The sequence below is a fragment of the Acomys minous genome (genome assembly GCF_964271855.1).
Source record: "Acomys minous genome assembly, chromosome: 3".
In the NCBI taxonomy this organism is placed as follows: Eukaryota; Metazoa; Chordata; class Mammalia; order Rodentia; family Muridae; genus Acomys; species Acomys minous.
In genome coordinates, this window is record NC_140485.1 from 26,892,544 (window position 1) to 26,915,620 (window position 23,077).

The 23,077-nt window shown below is 43.0% G+C and overlaps 2 protein-coding genes across 3 annotated transcripts in view; one reads left to right on the plus strand and one right to left on the minus strand.

The window, feature by feature from the left end:
* Positions 1–19,720, minus strand: part of GOLM2 (golgi membrane protein 2) — a 71,098-nt gene extending 51,378 nt beyond the window's left edge. For both annotated transcript variants that reach the window (XM_084776341.1, XM_084776340.1), the window contains exon 1: positions 19,161–19,720. In XM_084776341.1, the coding sequence (XP_084632467.1) occupies positions 19,161–19,487 (327 nt within the window). In that variant the 5' untranslated portion in view covers positions 19,488–19,720. The remainder of the gene's footprint in view (positions 1–19,160) is intronic.
* Positions 19,529–22,096, plus strand: LOC311594548 (uncharacterized protein; the record flags this gene model as incomplete). The annotated part of the gene is made up of 2 exons (XM_084776342.1): positions 19,529–19,948; positions 21,986–22,096. The coding sequence occupies 2 exons, from the start codon at positions 19,529–19,531 to the stop codon at positions 21,992–21,994; spliced, it is 429 nt and encodes a 142-aa protein (XP_084632468.1). The 3' UTR covers positions 21,995–22,096.
* Between the last annotated feature and the right edge of the window lie 981 nt (positions 22,097–23,077).

Below are 23,077 nucleotides of genomic sequence, written 5' to 3' on the forward strand. Positions count from 1 at the left end.
AGCTGGTTCTTTCCTTCACCATGAGGGTTCCAGAGACTGAATTTGGGTTATCAAGCTTGGCAGCACGTCCACTTACTTGCTGGTCTATTTCATTGGCCCTATTAGTTACATATTTTAAATGAACAAAGCCTTTGGTCACGGTTGGCTACAATAAACCACAATTTTTTTCATTTACTCATTAATCGTATTTTAAAATTATATTTTATTGTGGTACACATTCATTATTCATGCAATCAATAATTTATAAAACATTTTCTGAGTGCACGATGTTCTAGGACTGGGGATACAAATTATTCTGTCGGTTTGAAAATCATTCATTCCTGCCACACATACAGACCAACTCTGGGAACAGTAAAGAGGAGAGAAGAGAAGGTCTTGGTGGATCCATGGTAGGGAGAATTGAGCAGGTGGTAAACAGCTGGTTAAGGGAAACCAACCATTGGGGAACAACTAGTTATAGTAACTAGCTGTTGAGGAGAGGTTGAGGAACGGAAGAAAAATAAATATTGGAGACCCGGGCATTTAAGTTACAAGTTGCAGGTTTTAAAGCCCGGGAGAACTTTATTTTCTGTCTCCCTCACATGCTTCTTGTCTATCTGTCTCTGTCTTGTTTACCCTCTGCCTGTTCCTTCTGTCACTCTTTGCTGTTATCCATCTCTCTCTCTCCTCGCTCACTGTTACCCATCAGTCTATCTCTTACCCTGCTGTCACTCAGCTCTCTCTCTCCTTGTTTGCTGTAACCCATCGTTCTACCTCTCTTCTTGCTTGCTTGCTGTTCCATCTGCCTCTCCTTGGGCCAACCTCAGTATTTTATTTAAAATGAAGTTCAATTTTTTTCATTACAAATTACATAATGATTTTTATCATCTTTTACAATTAATAGGGCATTCAAAAATCAAAAAGCAAGAGAACAGTGTAACAAGGAAATACAAACAGTTCTGTATAACCTACAATAAAGCATACAGAAAAAAATCAATCAATTTCCAAACAATGGTCAGCATAGCCTGATTATTATTATTATTTTTTTAAGATTTATTTATTATTATGTATACAGTGTGCTGCCTGCATGTACACCTGCACACCAGAAGAGGGCAACAGATCTCATTACAGATGGTTGTGAGCCACCACGTGGTTGCTGGTAATTGAACTCATGACCTCTGGAAGAGCAGCCAGTGCTCTTAACCTCTGAGCCATCTCTCCAGTGGCCCCGATTACTATTTCTTAAACAATACTCACTTGGGAAACTTTAATCATAAATTTCCCCAGGCTGAAGCCATTGTGTTTACATGATTGTCATAGCAACATAGCTTGAGCTAAATGTTATGTAATAAAGAAAAACTTGATTTACTCCTAGTCCCAAACCAACAGGTGTGCTACCCAAGCCTACACTAACTGCCAAAGGGTCCTTTATTGTAAAATATCCGTAAAGCATGACATTTGAAGCCCACCTTCTAACTGCTCTCAGAGCAGATTCTAAAGAAACTTCTCTACAGGTAACAGTATCTAGCCAGGTACTGCTATGTCAAGGTCTTAACTTTTTTTCATACAGTTTCTACTTGGGTGCTCACATCCAGAGCAAAAAACTCCATCATTGCCTCAACCCTTGGCAGATGCCCTCTTTCAACATTCTCTGTGGGAAAAAAGTTTTCCCTGTATGGATTTCCTTAGGGCTGAGAAATAAAGAAAAAAAGATAGTTGTTGGGGGATGGTCTGATGTATTTTGATGCTAATTACTACTTCCTGTCTCTGTGACCCACCTTTTAATTAATAAAAAGCCATTCCACCTGGGCAGGGCAGATGAGATAGGTGTGGCTAAGGGTCCCAAGAAGGAGAGAGAGGAATTCAGGGAGGAAGAAGAGAGACCAGGAGAGACACTTGAAGGGAAGAGAGGAAGAAAGACCACCACGAGGAGGAAGAAGAAGGTCCCCAGAGGACAGGAGAGGAAGGCTGCCATGGGTTAGATGGAGGAGAAGCACATGGCCGGTGTGGATGGAGAATCCAGCCCAGATGAAGAACATTAGTAAGTACTTGGGAGTATGGATGGGAGGTAGCTTGATGGAAATTATTAAAAGCAGATGGCATAGGATTGGGGCAGGGATCCCATACCCAACTATGAAAAATAGTTTAGAGGATTGATATCTGCCCTGCCCCAGGTTAACTAAGGCAATTTTAAAGTATTAACAAGTGTCTATATCTTAATTAATTGCTAGCCAGTAATACTAATAATATAGATAATTTTAAAACAATAGACAGGGGCTGGAGAGATGGCTCAGTGGTTAAGAGCACTGCCTGCTCTTCCAAAGTATCCGGGTTCAATTCCTAGCACCAGCATGGCAGATCCCAACTGTCTATAGCTCTAAGATCTAACACCCTCACACCAATGCACATAAATTAAAATTTAAATAAAATATTAAAAAAATAGACAGTTTTAGGAGAAAAGGCAAATTTTTAGACAACATTACACCTGGGCCATACATAATATTTAAGGGCAGTGGTGATCAGCCAGAGATCTTGGAACCTTGTCAAGCAAAGCCTCAACAGCTGTTCTGGATGTCTAAAGATCATGCTGGACAGTCAGAGGTCTCTGGAACTTTGTCAAGCAAAACCTCTATAACTTGTCCTCATGTCTGTGACACATTCCGCTAGCCAGTCCGAAGGAAATTCTGAGCACCCAGTAGGTGAAAGATACTGCAAAGATTGGAGATATAGAAATACACAAGAAAGAGAAGGGAGTTCTGATGAAATGATACAAATTCTGGAGTCATGGGCATGCACAACTCCAATTTTGTGAGAACATATGGCTACTTAAGAAAAGAATACAATGAGGAGGATTCAAACTAAAAGTTATGAGCAGTGCTAAACAATAGTAAAGAGAAATGAAGCCCGCGAAGGAGAGTAAGAAACAGAAAAACAGGAAAAACTGGCGTCATGGGAGCTAGTAACATACAGAACTGGAAAATGACGCTGACACATGAGGAGTAGGAAAAGAAGATGCAGGCACAAGGAAAACAAATCTATTCAAGAATATTTTACTGCAAAGAGGAAGATTCAAGTGTTTTTCAAAAGCTCGGGAGTAAATTTTTAGAGATTTATTCAAAGTCTCTGAGAAGGTAGAGGATTAGATCCAAAGAACAAGAAGGAAGATTGACAGACAGAAAGACCTCCCCTTAACTAAAGAGCAAGACGGTGTGGGTGTGAATAGCCCTACAGATTTGGCAGAACAAGTTTTAATATTTTTTTTTCTTCTTTTCTTTTTTCTCTTTTAGACAGGGTTTCTCTGTGTAGCCCTGGCTGTCCTGGAACTCACTCTGTAGTCCAGGCTGGCCTAGAACTCAAGAGATCCACCTGCCTTTGCTTCCTGAGTGCTGGGATTAAAGGCGTGTGATACCACCCCCTAGCCTTACCATACAATTCTTAAACAGGCAAGGGACAATTTTGAGAAAGGAGAAAAGGAATTTTTAATAGGGGGAAAAAGTAAGAAAAGAGGAGGAGTTAGTGATGGTCCAAAGTAACTCCATTTTGCTTAAAACTTTCATTTCTGTATTTGGGTGACCTACTCTTGAACTCCAGATCTAGAAAAACTCACAAAGATACACTTGGCACAGAAATATAGAATTGCCAATTGGCTGGAAAATAAGAAAGTACTAAAAGATCAGATGCTCCCCCGGATTTCTCAAGAGTTATTCCTTAGAAGTTAATCATTCGTGCGTTGATACCAGACTGGTACCAGACAAATATCAATTAGTTCAAGAAATAATGAATAGGATGCTTGCCAAACTAGAAACCCACCTACTTGCTCTCTCACTTACTACAATCTATAAAAAGTTCTTTCCTACTTGTACCCAGGACTCACACCTGATCCGCTGTGCCGGGGATAGGGTGGGTCCAGCTTAAGCTGAACTTCAATAAACGAGACCCTTGTGTGTTTACAACTGTATCCACTCCTAGTGTTGGTTGGGGTTTCATTTAAGTCCGGTATAAGAGTTAGTCTGAACAGGAAAGAGCTCTGAAAAGTATCCTAAAGTGCACACTGCCCAGAGAAATTTACTTAAAGTGTAGCACAGTTTGTTGACCAAAAATTTCTACGAGTATGGTTTTATGACTTTCTCCAAATATGCTTGAGTTGTGGCACACATGAATAATGCCACCACTTCAGAGGCAGGGGCACAGGGGCAGAGGGAAGGATGAAGGGACAGAGCAGCAAGGGCAAGGGGACCTGAAGTTCAAGATTGCCTAAGTTGCATAGTGAGTTCCAGACCACCCTAGGGTAGACAGCAACCTACTAGGAAGGGAAAGGAGAAAAACAGGCAAACATTCCACCAACTGAGCTGTATTTTCAGCCTTCAATGTAGATTTGATTTGCATTCTCCCATGACTAAGGTGGCTGTACATTTTTTTCACAATTTATTTGCCCTTTTAATTTCTTTTTTAAAATATTAACCAATATTTACATATATGGGTGTTTTTCCTACATGTATGCTTCGTGCCCAAGGAGGCCAGAAGTAGGTTTGATCCCCCTGGGACTGGAGTTACAGATGTTGTGAGCAGCCATGTGGACTCTGGATTAAACCTGGGTCCTCTTGCTCTTAACCACTGAGCCATCTCTTGAGCTCCTTTTCTTTCTTTTTTTGAGACTTGTTCCTTCAACTCTACTCCACTGATTTACAAGTCACTTCTTGTTTTAGCACCCTGCGACTCTTGATGCAATGAATGGTTCTACAGTATGATTTGAAATCAGGTATTGCGATGCCTCCAGCACTAATTACTCTTTCTTTCTTTTTTTCCAAAATAATTTTTTTATTAACTTATTCTTGTTACATCTCAATGGTTATCCCATTCCTTTTATCCTCCCATTCTCCCCTTATTCCCCTCCCCTATGACTGTTCCTGAGGGGGATTTCCTCCCCCTGTATATGTTCATAGGGTATCAAGTCTCTTCTTGGTAACCTGCTGTCCTTCCTCTGAGTGCCACCAGGTCTCCCCCTCCAGGGGACATGGTCAAAGGTGAGGCACCAGAGTATGTGAGAAAGTAATATCCCACTCTCCACTCTACTGTGGAGAGTGTTCTGTCCATTGTCTAGATCTTGGTAGGGGTTTAAGGTTTACCGCCTGTATTGTCCTTGGCTGGTGCCTTAGTTTGAGCAGGACCCCTAGGCCCAAATCTGCCTATCATAATGTTCTTCTTGTAGGTTTCTAGGACCCTCTGGATCCTTCTACTTTGCTATTCTCCCATGCTTCTAGAGTCATCTAGAGTCCCAATAGGATGTCCTCCCCTCTGTCCCAGTTTCCTGGTAAGTGAAGACTTTCATGGGACATGCCCCTTGGGCTAGTATGAAGATATAAGTGAGTATATACCATTTGACTCTTTCTGCTTCTGGGTTAACTCACTCATTATGATCATTTCTAGTTCAATCCATTTGTCCACAAATTTCGGGAATTCCTTGTTTTTAATAGCTGAGTAGTATTCCATAGCATAAATGTACCACAGTTTCTTTATCCATTCTTCTACTGAGGGACATTTAGGCTGTTTCCATGATCTGACTGTTATGGATAAGGCTGCTATGAACATGGTTGAGCAAATGTTCTTGTTGTGTGCTGGAGCATCTTCTAGGTATATTCCAAGGAGTGGAATAGCTGGGTCTTGAGGAAGCCCTATTCCCAGTTTTCTGAGATAGCACCAGATAGATTTCCAAAGTGGCTGTACTAGTTTGCATTCCCACCAGCAATGAAGGAATGTTCCTCTCTCTCCACATCCTCGCCAGCATGTGGTGTCGCTTGAATTTTTGATCTTAGCCATTCTGATGGGTGTAAGATGGAATCTCAGAGTTGTTTTGATTTGTATTTCCCTGATGACTAAGGAGGTCGAGCATTTCTTTAAGTGTGTCTCAGCCATTTGATATTCCTCTGTTGAGCATTCTCTGTTTAGTTCCAAGCCCCATTTCTCTAATTACTCTTTCTACCTAGGATTGCTTTGACTGGTCTGTCTTTTGTGTTTTCACACGAATTTTAGTTCTTTTTCCTAATTTTGTGAAGCATGTTGCTGGAATTTTTTGTTTGTTTGGTTGGTTTTTCAAGACAGGGTTTCTCTGTGTAGCCTTGCTTGTCCTGGACTCACTTTGTAGACCAGGCTGGCCTCGAACTCACAGAGATCCGCCTGCCTCTGCCTCCTGAGTGCTGGGATTAAAGGCGTGCACCACCACGGCCGGCTATGTTGCTAGAATTTTGATGGGGACTGTACTGCATGTGTACATAAACAGAGCCATTTTTACAATATAAAATTTGCCAAGCCATGAGCATGGGAGATCTTTCTACATTACAATATCTTCTTCAATAGTTCTCTTCCATGTTTTAAAGTTTTCACTGTGGAAGTATTTTACATCCTTGGTCAGGCTTATTTTTAGTTTTTAGTTGTTGTTTTTTTTTAGCAACTGTAAATGTTTTTCCTTTCTCCTTATTTCTTTCTCAGCAAGTTCATTATTAGCAACAGAAAAGAAACTAATTTTTGTATGTTGGTTTAGTATCCTTCTATATACTACTAAAAGCATTTATGAGACCATAAGAGTTTTTCTGAGAGTATGTAGCAGTGGTTCTCAACCTGTAGACTGCAACCCTTTAGAGGTCAAATGACCTTTTCACAGGGGTTGCATATCAGATATCCACGTTACAATTCATTAAAATAGACAGGTATGACATACCAACAGAAATAATTTTATGGCTGAGGGTCACCACAACATGAGGAAATGTATAGGGCAGCAGCATTAGGAATGTTGGGAACAACTGGTCTATAGGGTCTTTAAGTATAGGATCATACAAACAGGAATTTCTCTTTTTCCTTCCCTATTCGGATCTTTTTAAAATTTCCTTCTCTTGTCTTATTACTTTAGCTAAGTCCTCAAGCATTATACTAAGTGGAGTACTTTCTCTCATTTCTGATTTTAAAAGAAATGCTTTAGCTTTACCTGGTCTAGTATTATGTTGGCTATTGGTCTGTCATTATTATGCTGAGGTATATTCCTTCCATTTGTTTCTTTGGGGCTTTTATCATGAAATGATGATGTTAAACTTTGCCAAATGTCTTTTCATATCTACTGAGATGATCATGTAATGTGATGTGTGCACGTGGAGTATGAGTATGCTTGTGTGTGAAGGGGTTGATGTCAGATAACATCTTTTGTTGGCATAATTTCTTGTGGGGTGTGTACAGTTTACCCTTGTTCGCTCAAATATTGATTTTTCTACCCCACTATCTGGTTTCAATGTACACGGAATTGTGATGTCTATTCTAAATATCTCCTGTCTCAAGTTTGTTTAATCATGCCACCATTTGTTCTCTGTATTGCCAATAAAAGCCAACTAGCCAATGCTGACCAATACAGAGTATAGGGTGGGACATCCTGGTTCAGTGAGGGGAGGAGAGAGATCAGGAAGGACAGGAGGGATGCATATGGAGAGGACGGGAGACACCAGGAAGAACAAGCTGGAGCTAGGATATGAGTAAAAAGCAACTACAATGTGGGAAATCTGAATGGGAGGAAACTATACTAGTTTGGAAGTTTAGGATGGAGTAATTATTGCACAGCATTGTTCTCCAGGCTAATTAAATAGATCCTAGTCTCTCTGTGTAATTATTTGGATATAAAGCTGGTTAAGGAAAAACTGCTGATTTATTAAAATAATAAACCATTATTAAATATTAATATTTAACAGTCTTCTATTGAGTTTCAATTGTATTTTTTGAGACAGGGGTTTTCACTGTTTTGCCATCTCTCCTCAAAGCTGGACTTAACCTTTTCAGTTAGAGTGGCTGACCCAGAGTAACTGGAATCCACCTGTTTTCCCCCATTTCCCTCCTAGCCCACTGCCTGTAAGCAGAAGAAGTAGAATTGATTTTTGTGCCTTGGTTCTATAACCAAGATTTTACCAGATTTGTTAGCTCTACCCATTTATATTTGTTTTGTTTCCTTGGGGGTGTTTGTTTGTTTGTTTGTTTGTTGTGGGGAAGTATTCCTTTTGTTTTGAGACAGGGTCTTACTGTATAGCTCTGGTTGGCCTGGAGCTCATTAAATACACCAGGCTAGTCTTAAACTCACAAACATCCACTTGCCTCTGCATCTCAAGTGCTGAGATTAAAGGCATGTGCCACCAAAACTCGGCCAATTTTCAACTCTCTTTTTAAAAAAATAGTTCTGATCTAATTTTTCTATAAAGAAGTACATTTTGGATTATCTTCTACTTGCTTCAATTCTCAATTACGAATATATAGTTAATGATATTCCTGTGGCTTCTCTCCTTCAGCTGGAAACGGCAGTGCACATCTTTAATCCCAGCACTCAGGAGGCAGACAAATCTCTTGAGTGTGAGGCCAGCCTGGCCTACAGAGTGAGTTCCAAGATACCAGAGTTACACAGAGAGAACCTGTCTCAACAAAACCAAGAGTATTAACTGTGAGCCAGGGAGGTGGCTATGTGGTAAGGGCACTTGTCCTTCAGCCTGACACTCTGAGTGTGATCCTAGACAGTCACAGAGTGGAAGGAGAGAACTAACTCCACACGTAGGCCTCTGACGTCCACACACACCACGTGGCCTAATTAGGGTTTCTACTGCTGGGAAGAAACACCATGACCTGGGCAACTCTTCTAAAACCAAAACCAAAACCAAAACACATTTCATTGGGGCTGGCTTACAGTTTCAAAGGTTTAGTCGTTATCATCACAGCAGGAAGTGTGGCAGTGTGCAGGCAGACATGGTGCTGGAGGAGCCTAGAGTGCTACATCTTGATCTGAAAGCAGCAGAAAGGGACTGTGTGCCACACAGGGATTAGCTTAAGCATACATGAGATCTCATAGCCTGCCTCCACAGTGACTCACTTCCTCCCACAAGGCCACACTTCCTAATAGTGCTACTCCCTATGGGCCAAGCATTCAAACACATGAGTCTTTGGGGCCATTTCTAGCGAAACTACCACATCACAACACATACAATGTTAATAAAATTCCTCCCAGGAGGACATATAAGCAATGGCTACCTCTTCTCCAAAGGTCCCAACAACAGACAGAGGCATGATTCCACCGAAGTTCAGTCTAGGGAGCCAATGAGTTTACTGGGCTTTCTTACAGAACAGAGATGAGGGGTTACTCACAGGGGAGGAGGGTGAGTGCTGATGCTCCTTTCCCAGACCACACCAAACAGAGATGAGGAACCCTTTTCCCCTAGTCTACAACCTACATACTATAGCCACACACACCCATGTGGTTCTGGGATCAAACTTAGTTCCTCATGTTTTACTAAAAATTTGAAAATTATCTCCTCAAAAGGAACTTTTTTTTAAAGCTGGGTGGTGGTGGCACACCACCTGGAACATTTAGTTAGTTAGTTAGTTAGTTAGTTAGTTAGTTAGTTTTTCAGGACAGGGTTTCTTTGTGTAGCCCTGGCTGTCCTAGAACTCTTTTTGTAGCTCAGGCTGCCCTCAAACTCAGAAAGATCTGCCTATTTCTGCCTCCCAGGAGTGGGGATTAAAGGTGTGCTACCACCACAATGGCTGAACATTTCTAAGGGATTACAGGCATGTGGTACCATACCTAGCTCTTACCTTTTCAAAATAAAAATTTTATTATATTATTCCCTTTACCCTTGAGGATAAACTAAAACCCCTTACTTAGTATAGCTTTTAAGACTGTTACATGTCTGGTCCTAAGAAGCCCAAAACAAGCCAACATATATTCAATCAATTGATTTTCTACATAGATGTCAAGGCAGTTAATGGAAAAAGAAGAAGCCTGTGTATAGTTTTTCCACAGTGACAGGATAGCTGTTATAAACTTAAGGAGTGGGATTTATTTGGGTCAGTTTCAGAAGCTTCAGTACAGCTAGTTTCAATGCTTCTGGGCCTACCTGAGAACAAAATATTTTAACACAGAAGCTTATTCATCTTTTTAAAAAAGATGTATTTATTTATTTATTTATTTATTTATTTATTTATATGAGCACTCTATCTGCATGTATGTTTGCATGACAGAAGAGAGCACCAGACAGAAGAGGGCATCAGATCTCATTACAGATGGTTGTGAACCTCTATGTGGTTTCTGGGAATTGAACTCAGGACCTCTGGAAGAGCAGCCAGTTGTTTTAACTGCTGAGCCATCTCTCCAGCCCAAGCTTGTTCATATAGCAGGAAGCAGAGAACGGTACAAAAATGGACCAGGGCCAAAATTCATCTTCTAAAGGCAGCCCTCCAGTGACCTACTTCCTCCCCACACAACAGTCTGTTCAAATACTCAATCTATTAAATGAAACCACTGTTTAGGTCAGAGCCCTCATGTGCCCTCTGGACACAACTAGAGACATGCTTCACTAATCCCCTAGGTTACTCTAGTCAACTGACAAGATTAACCATGACAAGTTTCTTCAACATGCTGGGACAACTGAATAAACCACATGCAAATAAAGGTTGTATCGTGTGATAAACAAACTAAAGGCCTCAACAGAAGTAGACCTGTATAACTTTTAAAACAGGAAAAAAATGTTCATGACCTTGGATTTTCTAATTATTTCTTAAATTTGATAACAAAAAGCAGAGACAACTAAAGACCAAATAGATAAAACTGAACCTCGTCCGCATTCAAAACATCAAAGAACACTAGTGACAGACTGAAAGCACAACCTACAAAATAGAGGAAAAAATGTGACTGATTTTGACACCTAGAATACATAAAGAGTGACAATTCAGTAATAACAACGATGTCAGATATAAAAATGAACAAAGAGAGCCTCTCTAGCCACCATGCTTTGACTGCTATGATAGTCTGAGCAACCCTAAAATAAAGCCTCTCTTCCCTTAAGGAGAAGAAGGACAAGGACAACAATCACACACAAGCCCCCACCCCCTGCCACACATGCACACATACCGCACAGCACACAGACACTACACCCGAAGAGAGACAACTCAGTGATTAAGAGCATTGGCTTTTCTTCCAAAGGACCTGGTTCAATTACCAACCCCTACATGGTGGCTTGTATAACCTTCTTTAAGTCCAATTCCAAGGGATGCAACAGCATCTTCTGATCTTTGAAGGCTCTGCACACATATGGTGAACAGACATACAAGAAAGCAAAACAGTCATACACAGCACTTTCCCCCCAAGACTTCTCTCTGTATAGTGTAACAGGGCCCCAGACCTTAGTAGGCCCTGAGGCCTTAGCACAATTGACTCCATGGTGGAAGTGCCACTCAGACTGTAAAGCTCGGCACACAGGCAGTGCCACCTGCCAAAACTAAAGCATAGGCCTAATCCATCAAGTCATGGTAGCTATGGGAAAGTCTCTAAATGTACTAACCTTGCTTTTTGGCTTCTGAAATTCTGCTTCTGGCTAACTGTTCTTGTTAACTGAAATATGTAACCCAAGGCATGGTTTTTGTGCCGAAAAGCTCACTCTGAGAAAGGCTTAGGCTTCAATGGGATCCCAAACACCAGTTTAGTCACAGGCCAGCTAATAAAGACTTCCTATCGACTTAAACCTGTGAATGAACAGTCTTTTCTGGTGAATGCCCTACAACATAGTCCAGGCTGTCCTGGAACTCATTCTATAGACCAGGGTAGCCCCTCAAACTCAAGAGATCTGTCTGCCTCTGCCTCAAACGTGCTAGGACACATTTAAACACCAGAAAGCATATTACTAATGTAAGACTTTATTTCTTCATATCAGTTTATAAAACAAGTCCTTGGGGCTAGAGAGATGGCCCAGTGGTTAAGAGCACAAACTACTCTTGTAGAGGACCCAAGCTTGGTTTCCAGCACTCAACATGGTAGCTCACAATCATCAGTGGCTCCAGCTCCAGGGGATCCAATACTCTCTCAGGACCTCTGTACCAGGCACAAATATAGTACACACATATACATTCAGGCAAAATAATCATACACATAAAAATAAAATGAACAGGTCTAAAAGAAAAATAATTAAGAAAATGTTCCTGGCAGCAATTTATAAGATGACTAAAAATGTTTTCACCATACCCCAGATCTCTAAACTGTCTTTGCTAAAAAAAATTTTTTTTTTAAATTAAGTACACAGTGTTTTGCCTGCATGTGAGAGGGCACCAGATCATATTATAGATGGTTGTGAGCACCATGTGGTTCCTGGGAATTGAACTCACGACCTTTGGAAGAACAGCCAGTGCTCTTAACCTCTGAGCCATCTCTCCAGCTCTCTTCGTTAAATGTTAAACTGACTCAGAAAGATATTTTGCAGTTTTGAAATGAAAACCAGCCACGGGAACATATACCTATGGCCCCAGCTACTTGGAAGGCTAAGCCAGAAAGATTACTTGAACCTGGACTTTAAGACCAGCCTGGGCAACATAGCAAGACTCCATCTCAAAATTAACTAATGCCGGAGGGTGCGTAGGAGAAAAATTTGAAGGAAACAAAAAATAATACACTCTTCATGCTAGGAAGACAATGAATTGATGATAGATGGTTTTACATCAGATTATTTTGATCATATCTTCCAGAGGTAGTGTACTCAGGTAAGTGGGTAATCTGTGTTGGACACCCCAGAACATATTTACACATACTTTGCTTTCAAAACCAGGGCAAACTGATAATCAGTCATCAAATATTTACTGAGTCCACACCTGATTTCCTGATTTGTAGTGCCAAATTTGTGTTTGCAGCAATCAGTTTTTTTTTTTTTTTAGTTTCCTATTTTATTTTGACATATAATACTCTTACAAACTTATAGGGCACAATTTGATGTTTTGATACACATATATAATGTATATTGACCAAAGCAGAGTAATTAATGTATTCATCACCTCAAATGCTTTTCATTTCTGGCTGCCAAAAACACTTGAAATCCTTACCATTATTGTGAAACTGAGTTATAGCTCAGCAGTAGAATGCTTGCCTACATAATCAAAGACCAGGGTTGGATCTCTTGCAAGTCCAGCTCAAAGGTGTGTACATACACACACAGACACAGACACCCCTCCTACATGCTAGGGAAGCACTCTGCTACATATCCTCCCCATGCAGACTAGATTTTCAAACTCAAGAGACAGTATGTATTTGGGGGAAAAGTAGGTCCAAAACAGGAATGGTACACATCTACAATATAAACTAAAAAACAAAACAACAAAAAAGCAGAAGCAGATGAATACAACACAGAATTCTACTAGGCCTCCAAAGTACAGCAACACTCTTCAATTATTCCATTTAAAGTGGGGGGGGGGGGGGGAAGGCATTTCTAAATTCTTTTAACAAAGCCAGCATTACTCTGATACTAGAACCAGATAAAGATCCAACAGAAAAAGAAAATTATAGATCAATCTCTCTGATGAACATAAGTGCAAAGATTCTCAATGAAGTATTTTGAAGAGCATTGACTGCTCTTCCAGAGGAACCAGGTCCTGTTCTTAGCACCTGAACTACAGCTCACTACCATCTGTAATTCCAATTATGGGGATGCAACACCTTCTTCTTGACCCATTGGGTACCAGACACACATGGGGTGCACAGACATACCTGCAGCAAAACACTCAAACATATAAAAAAAATTTTTTAAAGTACAAATGAAAAAAATAAGTACTAAAGCTGTTTGTTTATGCTATTCTTCAAGCCAAAGGTAAAACAAACAACAACCACCAAAACCCTCACATCAAACAGATTATCCTATCCTTTTCCAAGGTCTAGCCAGGTAAATGGATGGAAATATTGAGTAAAGTAACCCAGACCCAGAAAGACAACTGTTGCACATTCTCTCTCTTCTGAGGCTCCTATCTCCAAATATTCAGATATGAGTACATATCCTGTAGTAACTAAGGAAACCAAGAACGTCAGGCATGGTGGTGCATTCCTGTAATCCCAGCACTCGGGAGGCAGAGACAGGTTCATCTCTATGAGTTCGATGCCAGCCTGGTCTAGAAAGCAAGTCCAGGACAGCGATGGTTACACAGAGAAACCCTGTCTTGAAAAGCAAAACAAAAACAAACAAAAAGAAAACAAGAAGTAAAAGGAGGATGAGGGGGGCACAAGAGAAGGAGAACAGCAGGGTACAAATGATATAAAGGGGAAAATGGGAAACACGGGGGGCGGGGGCGGGGGAGGCTCTAACTAGGGAGAGAGATACAGAAAGAATGTCTGAGAAGGTCTTAAGATATCATATTATTAACTATCTGCCTAAAAATACCTATGATACACATAAATTGGTGTATAAACATACATATATAATTTAATGAAATGTTCCCTCCTGGTTTAATATGCTCCATCCATGAGACAAAAGCCACTTAACAAAAATCCCAACACCAGGTACGATAAGCCCTCTTTGAGTTGTTGACCAAGGTTGTCCAAGAAACTCCAAAATGTTATAGGCTCTTATTATCACCCATGACTGCCTGCAGAGTCCTTCCTTGCTGAAGAGCCCACACCCTTCAGACACAGGGCCCAGAGGCTCCTGTGCTAGAACTGACCTCCCTGAGCATTCATGGCACCAGTAGGCACAACATAAACTTCCAAAGGAGGGAAACAACCAACAATCCTAGAACCACAATGACTACCAGCAAAGCAGCATGGCCTATGGGTGCAGTGGTGGTACCCACTGCCAGGAACCAGTCGCTCTCTAGTTGGATTTACCACCTGTTCAACAAGAGGGAAATCGTGTCTGATAATGGAAACCTAGTCATGGACCTTGAAGGAGAACCTACAATCACCACTTACCTCAACCATGATAGTCCCTAACTACACCGTAAATATTTGTCCTTATACCCACAGATAAGTGCAGTCCTCACCTTCATAAAGAATCTTCTCTTTCCAACAGATGATATCCATACAAAAATCCCACAACCAACCAAAATGTGGTGCGGTGTAGCCAAGTCCCAACTGGTACATGTTTAACACAACTCCTGCACCTACGGCTCAGGGATCATTGCAGAAGTGAGACCAGAAAGATGGAGCTAGAGGAACAGAGAGCTTGCTGTGCGACTGTGTCTCCTAGGAATGTCAGAAGCTACACCCATTTCCAAAATAACATTCACAAGAGCAGGGATGAAAACTTTTAATAGAATTTGGAGGGGAGGTATGGGAGATTCTTAAATTCAATCAGCAGTAAGTACTATCAGAAACCCCACAGGAAATGTAAAGCAGTCTGTTTTCAAGAAGCTTACAAAATGACCAGGTGAACACACAGGAAGCCATCAGCTAAACAAATAAACTGGTATGGCTCAAATAGCTAAGTTATACGTAAAAAAGAAAAGCATGGTCTAGACCAGAAGTCCTAGGAGCTACAGAGTGAACAGCTACAGAGAGCACAGAAGGGTGGATTAAAGAGGGGCGGACAAATACTAGATGTGCAATGTAGTGCACAACAAAGGGCACACCTACTGCCCAGACCTGGTTTCTAAGTGTTGTGTGCCAAGACTTTCGAACATACGTTTTTATCTGTGTGGCTGTTATATATCTATACATCATGTTGTACACACACAATAAAGATAATTTCCTAAGGAAAAATATAATATGCTTTCCATTCTCCTTTCTGACTCTGGTCTTGTCTTCATTCAACTAAAGCTATTTATTTATCATTTTAAACCATATTCTATATATTCTTCTTAATATATTCTCAGTGAGGATTATGGTGGCTAGGAGAAAAAGAAGTCACTTATTACTCAGCTCCAAACATCAAAACTGACTGGTTTTTTTTTTTTCTTTTTTCAAGACAGGGTTTCATTAGGTAACCCAGGTTGGCCTTGAACTCATGACTCTCTGGCCTCTACCTCCTCATGCTGTGATCACAGGCTTATGGCACCATGTCTGGCTTCAAAACTAGATCTCTGTGTATGTGTAAGTAAATAAAAGAACAATAGCTTTGAGGAAGCCACTGTCTACACTCAAAGAGCTCCTTTCCCTAATCAAGTGCTTGATCTAGAGCCTTTGCTGCAGTCCATGGGACACTCAAGTGCAAGCTGAGTGAGGACACACACATAAATGCTAACACTTGGAGCCAGCCCTGGTACATCGTGACACTTGTCTACTACAAAAAAAAAAGAAAAAAGAAAAAGGAAAACGCAGTATATATAAGCGTCTTTTTGTTAGAAAGAAGATGGGGGGGGGGACTACGTTGTATATATGATTGATTCCTCCAAGACACAGGGTGAACTGTGCTACTCAAACTCATATCTTGAGGTTTTAACATCCAGGAACTCAGAATATCTGCCATATTTGGAGTTTAAGGCAGTGGTTAAATAAGGGTATTAGTGTGGGGCAGTTGCTAAAATGCATCCTCTGGAGAAACACAAGAAACATTTACCCCTGGGAAACCAATGAGTTTACCGGATTTCCTTACAGCACTTAGGTAATGGGCTACTTGCAGGAGGGTGGGTGCTCCCCTTCCCTGACCAATGCCCCCACCAGGAGGTCTTTAGTCAGGAGGAATGAAAGCTTTCTCACAGACACACAGGTGCAGCCCTTTCCCCTAGTCTTCACCAGCCTATATCCTCTAGTCCCTCCCTGAAACGCTGCAATTAGTGCAGACTTGCATACAATAGAGGTATGGAGGGGCTGAACACTTGGGTGAAGATTCTGTGACCCTCCTCGTCCATCTACTAGGGGAAGTTAACAATTCAACAAGCTCAGCTGAGATGATCTTTCTAAGATGCTTGTTTCACTCACAGAACAGTCATGTACAAGAGGGACCACAGTCCAAAACACTCAGAACCCAAGACAAGGCACTGGGTATGCATACAGCTAGGGAACACCTTGCTGCAGGATAAAGCAGCAAGACGGCAGCCTTCTGCAGGCAAGGAAACCAACCCTTGCCAGGACCTTGACCTGGGACACCCTGCTTCCAAGGCTGTGCAGAAATAAAGTTCTATAACTAGTGTGTGGTACTGTTATGGCTGTCCTAGCTAATACACTCCTCCAAGTTAAAATCCTGTACAGAACAGAATAAAATACAGTATATTTGAGAGACTCTAGAGAAATGGGTCTGATTTCTCACCTAACTGGACAGTCATGAGAAGACTTCTAAGCTCTCTTATTCTCATCTTGGAAATGTCAGAAACCGCACAATGAACTGGAAGAAGTATCACCTGTCTGGTTCCAGAGCTGGGATTCCTAAATCTGCATGTTAGCATGAATGAGTATGGTCCTGGAGGGGAAAAAACAAAAACAAACAAACAAACAAAAAGGATGGTCTTCATAGGCTCATGTTTGAATACTTGGTCCCCAGTTGGGAGAGCTGTTGGGAAGGATTAGGGAGTGTGTCACTGGGCTCAGGCTTTGAGGTTTGAAAGGACTCATGTCATCCCCACTGTTCCTCTGTGCCTTCTACAGAGGACCTGGCTTCAATTCATAGCACTCACATGGTGCCTCAAAACCACCTATAACTTCAGTTCCAGGGAATCCAAAGCCATCTGGCCTCCTCAGGAACTAGATACTCATGTGGTACACAGATTTTGAAACATGCTGACAAACACCTATACACATAAAATAATAAAACTTTGACCCACAAGTAAGATGTTTTCTTCCATAAGTTGCCCTGGTCAGGTTGTTCTGTTATAGTAATAGAAAACTAAAATACTTGTAGTTTTACAGGGTTCATTAGCTGGCAGAGCAAAGAAACAGCTGAGAGTTCACCAATGATCCACAGCCACAAGGTAGAAAGAGCCAACTCAAAAGGGTGCATCACCTTGTCCATCCTGACTATCTTATTTCAACATCCCAACCTCTCCTGGGCTTTACCTACTGTATCCAAGAGTTTTTCCTGCTTTAGAGTTCAGTTTGTAGCAGGTGCTTAGGCCTGTTGACCTCTATCCCTCTCAGAGGATGTCCATACTGTGTGGAGAAGACAGGGCTACAAGAAACAACTGAAATACGAAGCAAGGTAGAGGCCAATACAGGAAAGAAGGTCGGGAGTACATAAAACCTCATGGAACATGAATTCTATCCCCAGGAGCAGCCGGGTAGAAGGAGAAACCTGGCTCCTATAAGTTGTCCCCCAAGATCCACATGTGCACTAGGGTGAGTGTACGCACACAATTCCAATCTAATTTAAGGGCCGGCAACATGGCTCACCAAGTAAAACCGTCTGCTGCCAAGACAGATGACCTGAGTTCAGTCTAGAATCCAAATGGAGAAAACTGACTTCAGAAAGCTGTCCTCTGATCTCCACCAATGTGCTCTGGCATGTGTATGCATGCACATGCGCGCACACACAAAATATATAAATAAATATAAATTTGAAATTTTCCAAGAGTTCAGAAAAGAAGTCATCTACTACAGTGCTGATCTAGACATGTTCAGAATTTGCTATACCGACTGAAGTTGCCTAAGTTAAAAAAATATCAGTAAAATGGTGAAAACAAATCCTAGTAAATAGGACATAATAACAGTCCCATTTTACAATTTTTAAATTTAAAATTTTGTGTTTTCTACCTGCATTAAGCACCAGCCCTAATAGCTACTTACACATATGCATTTTTTTTCTTTCTTTCAAGAATAGTAATGGCAGACATAAAATTCTGTTCCTAAGAACTTATTTTTAGATTCTACCATTTTGGCTAATTTCATTAACAATTCAAATTGAGAAGATAATGGATTAACGGTGCCCAAGGCACAAGCGTGGCTCATAATGGTACCTGACTCATCTATCACAACACTGTCAACGCAGAAATCGTTTCTTTTTAAAAATCTACTTAACAAAATACATCGACCTACAAATTTAAGAAGTCATACTGTTCACAAATATATGTTGAGCGCCACAAGGGAAGGAGACTCCATTCTAAAATAAAGACATTAATATTGATCAGTCTGCACAGAATGAGGTTGAGACAATGCCCATGCCATACCTGGGCAGCCTGCAGATCTGTGTGCCCGTGAACGAAAGGCAGCCACAGAGGCCACATGCTTAGCACTGCCAGCTCAGCAGCTGAGCTTGGAGAAAAGGCGGCATCTACACATAGGCCACTCCAGAGAACCACAACTTACAGTCTCTGGAAGCGAACGGAGAATGTGGCGCTGATACCGGGAAAGTCTGACAACAAACGGGGTTGCTGGGGTGGGGAGGGGGGGAGCTTCCAGGGCTACCATGCAGAAGGTATACAGCAGCCGCCGGCAGGCTATTATTAATACCTCATCCCAGAGGTGATGGGCAGAGGAAAGGGCTCGACCTTACCTTGTCATCCTCGCATCTCTTCCCCAGGCCCTCCCTGGCCTGCAGCCGGCTGCTGAGGCGGCCGTAGTCGGCCTCCTTCTGGTCGATCTGCTTCTTGTGCGTGTCCACCAAGAGCAAGAGGTCCGAATTGCGCTTCTCCAGGCGCCCGCGGGCTACCTCGGTGCGCTGGACTTGGCCCTGCAGCTCGGCCACCTCCTCCTGAAGCAGAACGTGGCGGGAGGAGATGTTCCAGTAATTGAAGGCAAGGACGACGATGACCACCAGCAGCACCACCAGCACGAAGGAGGGCAGGCGGCCGGCCCGCCGGTTGGCCCCGAAACCCACCATGGGGCCGGTGGCTCTGCGGCCGCCGACACCTGCGGGCAGCGATGGCCTGGGTACCGAGCCGCCACGGGACCCGGTCCTCCCGGGGCGGGCCTAGCCTCCGGAGCGCGAAAGGGGGCGGGGCGTCGCAGGTCCTCCCCGCCCCCTCTGCGCCCCTGCCGCGCACCCTCCTCGGGCCAAAGCGGAGCCGGTGCCCGCCGCAGGGAACCGGGAGAAGCCGGCGCCGGTACCCGCGGCCCGACGCCTCAGGGCTGGGGGCGGGGACGCGGGCCGGAAGGGGGCGGGTTTCCTCCGTCCCCGCCCACCGACTGGGGCCGGGGCGCCCAAGGGGGCATTTGCTCGTTTCCGCCGACGCCCCCTCTTCTCGCGAGATAGTGGGCTTCCTCTCGTCCTCTGGCGGTCCTGTCTCGCGAGGGTTCTCTGGATGCTGGGGTGCGGTGTCTGGAGTCGGGCTGCGTACCTGGGTGGGTGTACCTGTGTACCTGCTACCGTTATCTGGTTAGTTCCTCTGAGGCCCGGTTTGGGAGAACCTGCTTTAAGCTAGCCTACTGGAGACTGTTACCACCAAGTAGGGAAGGCTCCAGGTGAGATGCGACCTGAGAGGGATGTCTACAGAGATTTTCTGCTTGTTCTTGTTTTGTGCCAACGACGTGGCACAAACCCAAAACAGTTAACATTTAGCCCATAAAACTGCAGTGCCCACACAGTACGGAAACAGCAGGAGAACCTAAGCTTTAGGAAGCTCTGGGATTGAGATGTGTTACCAGCCTGGTTTCCAAGGTTACTGCTGTCACGGACAGAAAGAATTCCAGAATGCGGTGCTGCTATTTTAAAAACGCTCTGCTGGTTTTCCCTCAGCTGAGCTGAAGAGAAAGTCCAGAAGCTGTCCTCAGTGAATGGCAGCTAATGCGCCGTTACTGATGGCTGACACATTCCGAATTAGCAATAGCGGCCCTTACAAGTTGTTTCTGCACGCCTAGTTTTATATCCTTCCTATCCCAAGAGCAGTTTTGCAGACAAGAAAGCCAGGACACAACGATATTCGGAAACGTAAAAGTCCTGCATCTTTTCTGAACTGTGATGGGACTCTTAACACCGTTGCTGTCTGCTTTGTAGCAGGTGGTGTTCTATGTGCACCGTTATATTCAGAGAGCCCTGATCCCTCTGTATATTGCTTAAACAAACAATTAAAAAGTTACTGATTTTCACCTGTGTAAGCAGAGGATGAATTGGCTGTTACATGTCAGACTCCGGGTTAAGAACTTCCGTGAACATAAGCCCTCAAGAACATAAAATTTAGTGTGTTTATTCAAACCGGCTGATAGTTTTGAGACAGGAAGACACCAACTTTGAATAATTGTTCCATGCTTCCTGTGCATTTCAAAAATAACATTTATCCAAATGTTTTTTCCAAAAAAGAAAAAAAAAAGTACCTTCACAGAGGAATGTTTCTCCTTTACAGAAAAACAACACCAGAATTGTTACTAATTAATTCACACCAAAGTTGAAGGTTAGCTGTGCCTGTAATTATAGCATTTGGGAGGTTGAGGCAGACCCTGGAAGCCAGCTTAGAGTGCATACAAAGTCGATGTCTCATAAAGTTGAGCTCTGACTTCAGAAGACCCGAGAAGTCATATCCACTCTGAGATATCAACCAGGCAGACTTTGGCAAAAGGAAGCCAGAGCAAACTTAGAAGTTAAGAGAATTATTACATTGACTTGCTTGAAGGGCATGCGTGCCGTGGCACATGTGTGGAGGTCGGAAGACAACTTGAAAGAAAGCATCATCTTCAGCCTTCTGGCCCAGGGTATCTGACAGACATTTGTGAAACAGGAGCCATTGAGGGCTTGCTTACCCTGTCTTGGCAGAGTCTAGCCGTCAACTCTGCCTGCATCCAAGCGTGCCCATTTTTAGGCAGAATTTTGTCTGTGGGAGAATAGAGGACATTTTTGTCCCGTGGCTGTTTTGCCACACTTGAAGTCATCTCCACAAGGAGGTTCTTCAACGCTCATCATCTTCTTTATGGTAGGCTGGGTGCTGCCAGGAGTTAACCTGTGTTATTGTCACAGAATCTTTAAAATAATAAAAACATTTTCAAATGCCATATTCTGTAGGTCTCTGAGGTTTTTGAAGACCTTATCTAACTGTAGAATCATATCTGTTTAACCTAGCATGCATATATTTTATACTTGACATGACCATGAATTTATCAACAATTGACTTGTATTACTTAATTACCCTAAATAGCCTATAATAGCACTATCAGAGTATTGGAAATAAACCATGTATTGATTGAGTTGTATTAGAATAGAAATATAGTGTGTGAAGGATAATATTAAGTTTGAATTCTGTGTTATCTTGGCTGTCCTGGACTCACTTTGTAGACCAGGCTGTCCTCGAACTCACAGTGATCTGCCTGTCTCTGCTTCCTGAGTGCTGGGATTAAAGGCATACGCCACCATGCCTGGCTTCTCATTCTGATTATTTAATCAATCATCAGGTGCTGTGACTCAGGTGAAGGTGAGCCCCACTGAGCCCCACAGGCTGGACTTGTGGGGTCACTCCCTAGACCTCATCATTCTCCAGTCTGCTCTGATCCCACCATCTTTAAACCCAGGAGAAGTCACCCAGCCTGGTGACTCAGGGCCACATGCGGATGGCTTCTCCCCCACTTCCCTCTCCACTTGATGCACCTTTGCACTTCGTAAGTTATCCTGTGGCCCCAGCTGCTGCCCAGAGGCACCAAGTGTCTCTTGGGGTTGGGGCGGGGGGATTAGGAGAGGGAATCCCTCTGGAACAAAGCCAGGCCTTTGTTCTGAGGTAATCTCACGTTCCAGAAATGTCTGTGGATTAACCTCACCAAACTGACCAATCCCAGAATATCGAATTGGGACGTCACTTCCATATTCTTGTGATTTGGCAAAGGCTTGGAGACAGGGCCTCTGCCTGGGTGTCTGTATGAATTCTTTTTCAAACTGCATCTGCCTAGGTTTTTAAAAAGCGTGCTCTTACTTACCCCCTGCCCTTTCCTCCACTTCCTGAGGCTGCTCTCTGCACACATGGCTGTGGGAAGGAGTGTAAGCTTTGTCACAGGTGAAAGCAGTCTTGGTGGGCTTTGCCCTTGGACACATCACGGATGCTCCCTGAGATTAACCTTGAGATAGACTGGGTGGAGCCATTTTGGGCCTGGAATTCAGGAGGGGACCGAGGGACTCCACCTGGACTATTGTGCTTCTAATCGACCCTCGAGGGGAGGAGGAGACCAGCCTTTGCACGTGAGAGACAGACAGGCAGCGAGGACTAGAGGAGGCTGCAGGGTTGGACCAAGCTTGAGCTCACGTGGATCGAGAAAAGGATCAGCGAACAGGCCAGACCAGCGCGCAGGCCAGAGACACCTAGGGACCTGTCCCATGGAACAGATGCCAGGAGGTTCACTCTAGTTTCCCTTTAACCTTTTTTCCCTCTTGTGTAAGCTAGTTGGGTTGTATAATAAAGTCTAATTGTTAAGAAACAGCCAACACATGGCTCCAGGTTTCACCTCCCACTCTACCCCACACCCATGCCTAATCTCAGTGGCTGCCGCAGCAGCTCC